Consider the following 13,926-nt stretch of genomic DNA (forward strand, 5'->3'; position numbering starts at 1 on the left):
GTGACTATGAGATTTTTAAGAGGGGTTTCCTAGTTAGGGTGAGGAGTTAAACAATAACAGTAACTGACATCTGCACAGCACTTTATAGCTTGTGAAGAGCTGGTCCACCCACAATCTCACTTGTACCTAACCTGGGGGGGGCCCTAGAATACAGGATACTGAAGCTGTGACATGTGTTTGCTTTATGAATGCTTTTGAGATATATCAATGTTTGCATTATGGCTGCTTAAAAAACTGTCAAAAGCACCCCACCAGCCCAATTATTTCTGGAACATGACCTCAAACTAATAGTGTTTATACTTACCCAACTGCATTTGGTGTTTTGAAAGAAAAATCTGAGTTTAATAATTTGGAGTATCAGCTAGATGTCAGATAGTGCTATTTATTACTAAAATTTCTGGGCTTATATCCTCAATATTACACCAATATGTTTAAATTTACGAGGCACATAAATATTTGAATACTACTGTGTAGTTTCCGTTAGATACTGCGGTTCCTTTATCTCACATAATAGAAGGTGAAATTAAAATAGAGAATGTTGGAAAGGATCAGCAGCAATGGATTAGCCCAGCTAATTTTTCAGTGTAAAATGAAAAATTACTCTTCAAGCGAATCCACACTGACAACTGGCCTTTAATTAGCCTCATTCAATTAATGAGGGTGAACATTTCTAACATTTGTTATTGACTGCATGCCAGGCACTCTTCAATGTGCTTTACTTATTGGTATTAGACATTAAACTCTCTTGGAATCACATCTTACCAATGAGGGAATAAGACTGAAGGTAACATGAAATGCCCAAAACCACATAGCTAGTGACAATATTTTAAAATTTCAGAAAAATTTAAACTACTCTTTCAAATTAAAAACAAATTTCTCTACTTTTAAATATTTTCTGGATATTTTTCTTAAAAATATTTTATGTTTATAAAATATATAGGAACCTATAGAATATTACAAAAAAAAAAAAAAAAAGACCTAGATTCATTGTTGGCATACTTTTGAGCAGGACTAAGGAATTTTACATTTATTTTAAAGTCAATTAACTTTATTTTGACATTTCTTCAAGAAGTTAATGGCACACAGATATCTGCCTAGGTATTTTAGGTTTGTTCTTTCTGTTCAATTTCCTATCATTGTTCCCAGGGAATTCTTACTTATTAAAATGTAATAAAATAATTCTAGTGCTAAAAAACTGTACTGAGAAGTTATTATGGAAAAAAATATGATGTCAGAAACCAAAAGAAGAAAGACGCTCCCTACAGTACCCACTAAAGTGAACTGCAACTACACCAGTAGGACAGTGGCCAGATTTCCTCTTGCTCTGGTAATATCTAAATAAACATTTCTTGAAGGCAAGACCCCAGAACCACACATGTATACCTTTCTTCTTTTCTCTTACCTTTTGCTTCAGATGATTGTCTTCCTTGGCGGAGAGATACAGGGAGCGAACTTGTTCCTGCACTGCATTGTAAAAGGTTGTCTCCCAAAATTGTTGATTTGTCCAAATGGGGTGGTCCTGCACACAGGTGTAAGCAAACTGGTTGACTCCAGGGGCCAGTTTCTATGAAAACACACAATATACAATATCCATCACCATGGGGCTGGCAGAGTTATGATAGTTCAGAAGGTTACAGGGGCCACAGTTAGCCACAGATGTGCTCCAAGGACTTCTCTAAACAGTATCTTATGGCAGTATAAGCTTAGCAACCAGCAACTTACTCACTTTTTAACTGGCAACTTTGGGCCTGCTAAGAAATCCTTTAAGGTCTCAGTCACTTTATTAAAATGAACATTTTAGTAACAGCTAAAAATCAGTTATTATATGAATGAGAGAATATATGAAAAGTGTCTAGCACTGTACCATGAACACAGTAGGTACTGTAGAGTTGGTAGTTTTATTACAGTTAGAACACATAATAAAACTCAGCTAATTAAAAAATTTTTCTAGTTGGTTTTAGAGTGCATTTTGGGGGGGCACTAACTGAAATGTGAGAGAGCCTATAGCCTTACACAGAGAATGAGGGCATATCATGAACTTGGGACTCAAGAGTAACTGCACCTTCCCTACTGTTCCCTCTACCCCTTGATTGCCCCACCAAGGCTGCTGCCTGGCTTATATACTCCCTAGCAACTGTCCTGGCTTCAAGGGCATTTCCTGGTAACCAAGTCTGGGTATGGGAAGGTAATCTCAAACCAAAGCTTCCTTTCCAGGACTTCCTGCTGGGCTACAGAGTGACAGTAACCCTTACTCTGTGATTAACGACAGAGGGAAGGAAAACTAACTCTTGCGGGCACTTGAGGAACTTCATGAATACTTATGCATCTCATTTAATACTAAAAATCTTATAAGATGCACATTATTATTGCCAATTTAAGGAAGAGAAAACAGAAGTTCAGGGAGGTTTGAGTGACTGACCGAAGTCATACAGCCCAGAGTCTGCTTGGTTCCAAAGCCCCTGCTTTTACTACACCAAGCTGTCCTGCAAAGGAACCGAAAGTAAATCACAAAATACATTAAATACCCATTAGCACTGCTGTCTGGTGTTTTTTTCCTGCACTTTAGGATTTTATTTCCTAAAGTAATATTCTGCCTTGAAACCTCTGATATGATTTCAATTAATAATACATTTTATTTTATTTGAATTTTTATAAGAGTTTATTTGAGACAAACTGACGACACATCTGAGGAGCAAGATCTCAAATGCGTCTGCATTTTAAGTGCTACGGATGGTTCACAGTGCTGGACCTCAGTTACTGACGTAAGCTGTCTTCCCGCAGCCTTTGCTTTCACCTTTAAAAGTTAAAAGATGCTTCAAAAAATTTTAATCCATCATTTCTCAGGAAACAGCAGGTAGAATTCGCACCAGTTACACTTTTTGATCATTTTATTCTTTGGAATCGAGTTCACCTTGTTTCTGTGAGTAGAACTAAAGTTTCTGATACTAAAAGCTTTCTTTGGAAGCATTTTAATAAGTTGAATTTTCTTCTTCTGAAATGTTGGGTATTGAAGATTACTATTAAGGTAATATACAGAACAGGTAGCAAAAGTTGGTTCATTTCTAAGAGATGCATAACAGATGTATAAGATACCTAGTAAAAATTACATGTTCAATACATGCTAATTTCCTTCTCAGTCGCAAGCTGACTAAACCTAGAACTGGAATAGGCACCACACATACCATGAAATGCATGCTAGAAGTGGCATAGCTAACAGTGGTGTGGCTATGAATCTGCCTATGAGAGTCTGTATACTTCTGTATCCCATCTGTAAGTCCCTTTCAAGATGGGATGTGGGTTGCACTTTTTTTTTTTTGCCCCTAAGCATTCTAAGGACCAACAATGACCTTGAAGCAGTGCACAAGCCTATTTTGGAAAGAGAGATTAAAGGCACGAAATTCAAACAAGATAAAAACATAATTCTCAACTGTCTTTGAGAGAGAGGCAGCACCATTTCTTACGAATGCAATGTAACACAGCAGTTCTTAAAATATTAGAGTTTTAAAATTATGTCAGTGTATATAAGCTCAGAAAAACAGCTCTTAACAAATCCGTATCAGGTTCTCACATAAAGTGCTTTTAGAATCATCCCCACACACATAAGTTATTAATTATAAATTTTATTGCAACTTGGCATCTCTACAGGAATCTGAGTACACCAAAGCCCTGCCTTTCTCTTTAGTGTTTCTTCCTGATGCTGCATGCTCACTTTCACTGGCACACACCAGTTATCATCTTCCTGTTTATTTACAAACTAGAAGTGAATTGTAAAAACTTGCCTAAATCTTTTGAACAAAAGTGAACTGTATATGCTCCTAGGCAGAAAAATGGTGTAAAAGAGAGTGACAATGGCCCAAAGGGTCAGAAGCCACAGCTTGTTTACTAGGTGAGAATTACAGCAGGGTGAAGTGGTTAAAGGATAAATACTTTTTGGTGGCAAGACAGTCACAAATGACTATGGCATCTTATATATGCATAAAAAAATCATTAATTCTCAAATACTTCAAATATTGCTATTTTTCCAGACATGATATTTGCCTGTTTTCTTTGTGGTTTCCTGCTATATCTTTTCAACCGCAAGCATGGGGCACTGTGTCCCTGGCTGTGAGGGCAGGCTGGGCCACAGCACTGATGGACAGGTGTGTTCTTAGGACCAGCAGAGGGCAGTAGCACCTTATTCTGCCCAGATTCCATCAGGGCTTCAGAAGCAAATTGCAAAAAATGGAGCTTTGCAGTCTGGCTGGGTGAACAGTGCATGTCCTCACTGTACATTTGAGAGACCCTATAAAGAAAATGGATTCACCCAAGGTCACACAGCAAGATGGATAGAAAGAATGGAATAGCAATAAGGCTTTCCATTATTCTATATCATTTCTGTAAGATACAAAAATTAACACCTTGCTGACCGGCTATTTCAAGCCAGATCTTGCCCAGGCGGCCAGCTACTTTTCTGCACTTGAATACTTGTGACTGGTCAGCAAGGTATTTAAAATTACTTAAGTTAATGTAAGTGCAGACTCGAGTTAACTCATGACCGGTCAGCAATGTTCAGACACGGAAACTCATGACAGGTCAGCAATTAAGATATTCCACAAAACAAAACTATAGTATCTAGAAAAAGGTGCAAGGAGACTGTTTAGGGTTTCGGATTCAGTATATCCTGTGGTAGTAGTAGTAGTTTCAGTAAACAAAGAAAATAAGCTCCTATGGATAAAACTATCTCCTGAGTTTGATCACTTATTTGAAGAAAAAACTTTCCCACGATTGTTTCTCAAAATGGCCCACATTCTAGTTTCATGACCTTTTATTCTGCAGAGATGAGACTCAATCCACACTAAGAGTGTGAGAGAGGTGGTGGCAGGGAATGCTGTTGTCGAATGACATCTCTTTTCCCTTCAATTTTGGCAACAATATTTACTTTACATTTCATAATGATTCTTATGATCCTGTCCTAAAGAAACAAGTGATATTTTGCCATGCAATTCTGAGATGCTTAAGAATGTGTTGACTTCCCTCCTTATCTAGAAAAAATAGCCTTGAAGGTACTGGATTAAGAAATGCCATTCATTTTCCACAGAGCATGCAAAGGAAACCCAGCATGGAACAGGATATGGAGAATGAACTCATGGGCTCACCAACCAGCAGGCCAGATTCAAATCCAAATAAGTGGACACAAATAATCTCAGAGATGAGCTGGTCAAGGGAAAGGTTAAGACATCAGTATGAGAGGCCTGTCTAAGGCTAGACATGCTTGCTCTCCAGGCCCAAGGCTCCAATTAGGGAGCTCAGAGGCAAACCAGATTTCAGGAGAAAAAGCTAGCTGGCCGAACTGATGCCATAAATATGAAGGAATAATGCAGAATACAAAGATTCACGGTGTAAATTTCTGGGTATTTCCTACCCAGTTCTGGCACTGGAATATAAGTGTGCCTCATTATGCAGCTCAGGGACAGTGTCAGCCAGTCCCTTTATGGTTCTACACTGGCCTGACCAAGTCCAGATATTTAGTCACTTTAAGAATTAATTTCCAAGTATTTTCTGATGAACTTTGAAAGTGCCTAGTCTTGAGAGGCAAACAAAAGGAAGACAGAAATAGGAAAAATGTGTATCCAAAACCTATACTTATCAAGTCTTAACTAAATGTTAAACATATTTGCTTTGTGCAATTTTTTTTAAACAAGGGATATACAACATGGATTTGGTTGAAGTCCACTGTGTACCTCTCTTGATCCCATTTCCCTCCTATCCTAAAGGTAGCAGTGATACTAAGTTAGGTATTTTTCATTCCCATCTATACTTTATCCTGTATATATTCATAAAGAATATATAGGATTATACTGTAGGTTTCATTTTACAAACCTTTATTGAAGTTTTTCAAAGTATACCACTTATATTTCATTGATTTATGTAATATTAAACTAAACTATGTAATTAATTGGGACAAAACACAATTGGCTCTTTATAAACATACAACTCAGAAGGGGAAGAGAGTGGCCTATAAACAATGAGTATTTAGGACACTGTGTTGATTAGTCAGTGCGGTTTAGAGAATGGTGAATAATCCATTAGTTAAACAGGGTGATTGTGAAAATCTACTTTAGTTTTTCCTGTTCTACTACGTGATACTATAAGGTTGAAAAGTGCAAATAACCTCAAATTCAAAATGATCTAAACCTCTCCTGGGTTGCTTAGAAGATCCACACACACTGTATGAAAAGTATATTCATTTACCAGCATTAGCCAGTATTCATTGATGTGCCAATGTCAGTAGTTGGCATGACAGGGTTGAGGTCCTTAAACCACTTTCTTTCTAATGATTCTCTATATTAGTAAATATTGCGAGCTCAAGGATAAATCTATTTATTTATTTATGGTTCAGAAATTAGTAGGAATCAAATACAAGCTTGTTGTCAAGCCCTTCGCCTGGGTTTGCCATTCTTAAAAATAAAACACAGGATCCAAATCTACTCCCTCCCTTTCTCGCAGGTTCTTAAGCTTTATATAAATGGTACCATATTGTGTTTATTCTGTACCTCAGCTTTTTCATACATTATGTTGCTAGACTTATTCAGGTAATATTAATAAATAATTATTATAATTAACCTGTACTGAACTCTCACTATGTACATTTATCAACTTACTCAGTCCTTACAGAAATCTTATGATCCTTTAAGATAAGTACTGTTATTACCTGTTTTAGAAGGTGGAAAAACTGAGGTACAGAGAAATTAAGCAACTTGTCCAAGAGAATAGTGCCTGGAAGTGGCGGAACCTGAGCTTGGATTCAAACCCACGGGGTTTAGCTACAGAATTTAGTTTCATAATCATCACATGATTTAACTACTACATGGAATTCCACTGCATGAATATATAGAATTTCCTTGTTTCTGTTAACAGACATATGTATAGTTTCCAGCTTTTTGCTAATATAAACAATGGTGTGTGAACATTATCACACATGTCAATTGTCAACTTTGATTACTGGTTTTGGCACTATTTTATAGTGCCTGGAAGTACATGAGAGGGGCCTAAGAAATATGATAATTCCTATTGTTATCTGTATCAATAAACATTTTTGGGTTACTGCACACTGGTTATTTTTCCAATGAGAATTATCTAAGGTAGATTTTTTGCAAATCTACTACTTAAAAAAATTAACAATAATTCTTTAATATAAAATATCTAGTCAGTGTTTAAATTTTAATTATGTTATAAATGTTAAAAAGTATTTGTTTTTTAAAAAAATTATTATTATTTTTTATAATCAATTAGTTTAACTCAGGAAGGATCCAAATAAGGTCCATATATCACTATGAGTTTCTATTCTGTGAGGTCAGTTTTAAGCTATAGGTTCCTCTACCATCTGTCGATCTATATGTCTGTCTCCCCTGCCCCATTTGCAATTTGTTTGTTGAAGAAACTGAATCATTTGTCCAATAGAGTTTCCATCAGTCTGGTGGTTGCTAACTGCAATGCAGTGGTGTAATGTGACATATTTTTGTCCTCTGTATTTATTGCAAATTGGGAGTTGGATCTAGAGGCTTGATCAGATTCAGGCTTGATTGATTGGCAATAATACTGAGTCACATCTGGTTGTCTCTCCTGCTGTGATGTTAAGGGTTATTGATGGTCAATGCCTATATTCATTAATCATTAGGAGTAATAAAATAGGATATTCTCATTCTAGCATTACTTCTTCACTTATTAGCTGGAATATTTCTATAAAGAGAGACTTATCCTCATCAACTGTTTGGTGACCCAAACATATAATATATATTAGAAAGCAAGATAAATACATGATTTTATCCCTTCATTTGTCAGTATTTTTAGAAGTTGCCTTTTAGCATCTATCACAGATGACCAATTAGTTTTTTATTCATATTTTTGTGAAATCATGGATTTTTAAAATATAGTTGATTTAACTATTCTGAAGCCTGTTTAGAAACAAACCAAAAAAAATCTACCCATAAGTGTTTACTGGAAACTTGTGGTTTTCATTAACTCAATACCAAGCACTATGGGATCCCTGTCTACAAAGTGCCTATAATCTTATTTGAAGAGGCAGGAACTCCACATGTGATGGCTGACAAACCTAATAATGTTGTTTATAACAGCACTGTAAACTGGCAGAACATCAGCAAAAAACACTAGCAGATACATAACAAGGTGTTTTCTCTGAGGTGCAAGAGCAAAAGGAGCAGTGGAAGAAAGGCATCCGTGGATCCTGGCACAGGAAATGGAGGAATTTGGTGAGTGACAGCTCTCACTATGTGTACTTGCAAGGGGCCCAAAAGCTCAACAAAAATGTTTATTACGCGTTATCTTTAATAGCTATACCCTCTCTAAATAATTAATAGAAACAGAAGCAGAAAATCTGCATGGATGTAACAGACCTGAATTACACTATCAAGTAACTTAACCTGACTGGCGTTGATAGCACTACAGCAAAATACCCATGCTTTTCACATGTATACAAAACATTTACTAAGACCACTTGCATTCTGAGTGGTAAAATAAGCCTTAATATATTTTAAATGATTCAAATCATTCAAATTATATTCTCTGATCAAAGCGGAATTAAATTAGAAATCAATAACAGAAAGGTATCTGGAAAATCTCTAAATATTTGGAAACTTAGTAACTCATGGATCCAAGAAGAAGTCAAAGGGGGAAGTTAGAAAGTACTTTGTACTAAATGAAAACAAAAATACAACATATCAGAACTTGTAGGATGCCACTAAAGCAATACTCAGGGGAGATTTATAGCACTAAATGTCTGAATGAGAAAAGAAGAACAGCCTCAAATCAATGACCTCAGCTTACACTTACAGAAATTAGAAAAATAAAAGCAAGTCAAAGCAAGCAGAGAAAGGAAATTAATGAAGAGTAAAGCAGACATTAATGAAATAGGAAAAAAAAAAAGAAAATCAATGAAACCAAAGCCAGTTCTTTGAGAAGGTTAATAAAGTTGACAAATCTCTAGCCAGACTGATAAAAATAAAAAGACAAAATTACCAATATCAGGAATGAGAGGTAGCATTACTAAAGATTCGACAGATATTAGAAGGATCATAAAGGAATATTATGAACAACTTTATATAAGAAAATATTGACAATTTAGATGAAATGGACAAATTCCTTGAGATATACAAACTACCAAATCCACGGGCACTTAATATGTATTTAGCAAACCAGGGGCTCAAGGATAGTCAGAGCAGTGGCCTAATTGTTGTACAAGGTCACAGTACAACAGCCAAAGCCCATGTGGGAAGTCATGGATGTCTCTGGAAAATATAAGGACCTGCCTGAGTAGAGGAGCAGTAAGTGGTTTTAGGGATCTGCAGAGGTAGCGAGACAGGTGAGGCACCTAGAAAGCTGGTTATGGCCCTTTAGTTCTAGATGTCCTGAATGTAATAGGTCAATACCATACTAGGTTAACAAGTCAAAGGTGTAGTCCCTAGAAGAGCATGTTTCTTTCCTTGTGTGGTTAAACTTGAGAGTTTAAATCCTCTAATTTGGATAATGTTATCACTATATAGTGACTGTTCTGATAATCTAGAGGAAAAACACAAACTCTGATTTTAAGTAATTATTCACTTGAATTTTATTACCAAGTAACTAACCTGATAAGAATGAACTTTCCCCTTATACCATTTTCTACTTCTTACTATATGAAAGCAGAAACCACAGTACTACTGAATTACAGTTTTGTAGTACATCTTTTCCTTCCTTTCCATCTACTCAACTTTTCCAGAGACAAAGAGAAATTAAATTACTTTGTTAGAATTATGAAAAACAAAGTAAATCCTGAAAGCATTTCCTATAAACAACAAAATCAGCATCTTGGGGCCTAAATTTCTGAGTTTCAGTGAAGTTTTGACTCAAAAACTTAAAGACTCTTGTCATTGAACAAACAAAGACTCAAACTATAGGCTGCACTCATGGTGCGTCAGCCATGGGTGAAGTTACTGCAACTGTTCCTTCAGCGCCTATACTTTCTAAGGGTTTCAGTTTGAAACTGTGGTCTTCAGAGAAAGTGACAGCCAGCCAGCGTGATTCAGCAAGGTGGTGCCCGTGCTAAGTGGTGGCCACAGAGCACTAAATACTGGGGTTGGACCTTGAAAACTTTCTGACTGACAGGATATTCTCACATGAGTCACCTAGGCTCCCAGCTTAAGTTCATTAGGAAGATAACATCTTCTTGACTTGGATGTGTATCTGACAGAGATAGGCCATTCTATTTTTGAGAAGAAAAGATGAGTATTATAAGCTGACTATATATAGTGGGAGAAGAAAATGTATTTTTTGAAAAGAAATATGCCCTTATGTTTGAGGAAAACAGTTCCTTTTCAACTTTAGTTCTACTGTTTCTTATTTTGGAAGGATTCATTAAAACTGAGACTCTAGAATGAGGAACAAGCTGTTGACCTAGTAGCCATTTCCCAAACAAATAGGAAGATTTATCTATTGAATCATATGGATTGGGTCAAAGTTATCGAAGTGTTTGCATGGGTAAGCCCATCACTATACCTAGAATTCTAGATAATAAGTAAAAGACAGTAATTATCTGGCTACGATTAACCAAGACGGGTCCAGGGCTAAGAATAAATAACTATAAGGCTATACTAAATTGTTCTAGGACTAGAGATGGTTGAAGCTCCAGGGGATCATTTTCCATTTTTAAGGCATTTAGGAACACCACAAAATCTACCTTGCCACCCCTACTCTAGCCAATATGTCCATTTATTAATGTCTAGAATTTTACTATTCATATTTCATTCTTATAGTTTAAGGCCTAGTTCCTATTAAAAAGTAAATATCCCTGCAGTTTTGGGGATACCTTTACCCAGCTGACTACAACTGAATATGAAAGAAGGCTTTGAGATTAAGTTTCCTTTAAAGGGTAGAAAAAGTAGTCATGAGGGAATTGGAAGTCTAAAGCAAGAAAGAAATAAGAAGCCTAATGAAGTTGGAAAAGGAAAGGAACAAGGCTGGGGAAACCATATATTTCCCCAATTTGCTGGGTCAACTGTCCCTGGGAAGTCCAGGTTGGGTCCTTGGAATATGCAGAAAAAGGTTCCCAATTCATGGAGAGGTGGGAAGAGTTCAAATTCAACATATGTAAGTGGCAGATTTTTCTGCCTATCACCAAACGCTTGTGAACATGTGCACATCTGCTGGTGTGACAGCACAAATGTGAAAGTATACAGACACACACAAACATGTATCCTAGTTAAACCTAAGTCTCTGACTTGTTTGAAGTAGAGACTCATTAAGAGAAACTTCAGAGATAGTTTTTTTCATTGACACATGGGGATGTTAAGACACACAGAAGGAGCATAACCAAAGTCACAAAGCTAGTTAGAGCAGTGCTGAAACCAGAAAGTGATGTTTCATAAGGTACTAAATAGTTTGGCCATATCCTCTCTTTCTCCACTTCCTAAGTATGAGTCACCTGTGTGGATGCCATCCTGCAGGGGAAAGAGCTGAATGCTCTATGTGCTGAACATACGCTTTGCTTTCTCAATGCCGTGACACTGGTTACTCTATTTCTTCCACTTGGAATCCTTCCACTCAGTCTCTAATTGTTAAAATCCTACACATTCTACAAGGGCCAATTCAAATGCTAACTCTTTCAGAATGCCTTCCCTGGTTGCTCCCTCTCTATTTTCTATCTGCTATAATCAGACTATGTCCCCCTAAAATTCATATGTTGAAGCCCTAACCCCCAGTGTGGTTGTATTTGAAGGAAGTAATTAAGGTTAAATAAGGCTGTAAGGGTGGGGCCCTGAACTGATAGGATTAGTGTCCATTTAAAGAGAGATACTAGAGAGCAGGCACTCTCTCTCCCCTCCCTCTTCCAGTACATATATGCACAAAGGAAGGGAGATGGGAGGACATAGCAAGAAGGTGGCTGCAAGACAGACAGTCCTTAACCAGAAACTGAATTGGCTGGAACCTTGATCTTGGATTTCTAGCCTCCAGAATCATGAGGGAGTAAATGTCTGTTGTTTAAGCCATCCAATCTATAGTATTTTGTAATGGCTTCCCGAGCAGACTAAGACACTATCTTATACAGAACTGTTTCTACTTCTCTAACAATTACTTCATTCTGTTTTTCAATTTAAGACTATTTTTGTTCATGAATGTGCTGAAATGACATGTTAGAACCTCTCTCAGAATTATATAAGATAGAATACCTTTGGATAGACTTTAATTGTCAATGTGGTAAAATAGAATAGCAATAAAAGTATCTGTATTACAACACAATTGATCAAGGTAGAGAGGGTTTTTTTAAATAATACTGCCCTAGCAGGTTTGGCTCAATGGCTAGAGTATCAGCCTGCGGACTGGAGGGTCCTGGTTCGGTTCCAGCCAAGGGCACGTACCTTGGTTGCAGGCTTGATCCCTGGCCTCGGCCAGGGTATGTGGGAGGCAACCAATTGATATGTCTCACATTGATGTTTCTCTCTCTCTATCTCCCTTCTACTCTCTCTGAAAAGCAATGGAAAAAATATCCTCAGGTGAGGATTGAAAAAAAAAATACTATACTGTTACGTAAGCCTGTGTATTATATGAAATCAGTTCCTATATTATTCCTATTTTGCATGCATACTAAGAGATGGTAAAAATACTTATTAAAAGACCAACAATTTAAAAGGTTTTTAAAACTAAGCATTAAAATATTAATCCATTAAACATAAATAATTTTAAAATTTTGTGTACATATAGTCTCTCTCCTAACAGCCTTTGAGGACAGAGACCATTTCAGGCAAATCTTGGCATCAACTCAAATGTCTGGTTAAAGTATCTTAAATGTGGATGGATACTGGAAATACATAAAATGTTTGTTGAATTTTAAAATGGTTAATTGTATATTTTCCAAGGGTTTCCTTCTAGCATTACAATTTTCATTCTAGTTTTATTACCTGGAAGTGTCACCCAAGAGTATACTAAAACCATCTACTTTCTCACAGTTATTCCAGATGGTTCTCTGACTTCTGTAATTCCCTGCCATCAATATTGAAGCACTCCTATGACTGAGGTTCCCCTTGCTTTCATTTCCCCAATATTTAAATCTCCCCTGAAAGTGGTTGCTCTTTATCTTTACATCTTTCTCACATCATGTGAAAATCTATCAATGACAAACAGGGACAACTGCAAAGCTGCAGAAATTAAAAACAGATCTCATGAGTTAGGTACAAAATGTTTCCCTTTGGACATAAAGGGAATTTGCTGAGTCACTGGGTCAAGTATTTATAGCACCACGTAATTTATTTTCTGCTGTAATAATGTATCCTGTAATTCAGCATCTCCTCCACAAGTCTCCATCGAAACTATGATTTCTCAAAAATGCTAACAATGCTGACTAATAAGAAGAAACTGCTACCTAAGCAAAATTAAACTAGAAGAGTAATCTATTTATAGAGTGCTCTTTAGGGACAAGTTAAAATCTTTGCTTTTGCTACCCATAGAGAGTCATGAGTTCTGCATTTTCCATTCTTTTCTAATCATGTTATCAAGATGTACCTCACCAAAGGTTTTCTAATTTCTCTCCTTAGGCCTTTCCCCACTACATCACCACAGCAAGAATTCACAACCAGAAGAAGCTAAAAGCTACAGGTTGTAAAGCTGGCATCCTATTAGCTCCATCTGGCTGCAGATATGTTTGGTTTGGTTGTTTAGAGTTTTTTAAAAAAATTAAGGCAACATTTAAAAATGAAGAGATTCTACATAAAAGCTAAATTTCCAGCATCTCTTAAGAAACTGAAAGACATGTTAACAATGTTCCTGAGTTCCTGCCTGGTGACACGTGGAGATGAGTAGTGGCTGCCCTCGCTGCCAGCTGCTCTTCCTTTGGCCTGCTTGACTCATCTGCATTATTTATTTGGCCTCAGTAGGCATTTAGTTTGTAACCCTTGCTAA

General features: G+C 36.7%; 1 protein-coding gene across 4 annotated transcripts in view; it reads right to left on the reverse strand.

The window, feature by feature from the left end:
- SBF2 (SET binding factor 2) overlaps nt 1-13,926 on the reverse strand; it is a 313,138-nt gene that overhangs the window by 65,151 nt on the left and 234,061 nt on the right. For all 4 annotated transcript variants that reach the window (XM_081154292.1, XM_081154291.1, XM_081154295.1 and 1 more), the window contains one exon: nt 1,403-1,564. In XM_081154292.1, coding sequence (XP_081010418.1) covers nt 1,403-1,564 — 162 coding nt within the window. The remainder of the gene's footprint in view (nt 1-1,402; nt 1,565-13,926) is intronic.

Source organism: Miniopterus schreibersii, assembly GCF_964146895.1.
Source record: "Miniopterus schreibersii genome assembly, chromosome: 12".
NCBI classification, from domain to species: domain Eukaryota; kingdom Metazoa; phylum Chordata; class Mammalia; order Chiroptera; family Miniopteridae; genus Miniopterus; species Miniopterus schreibersii.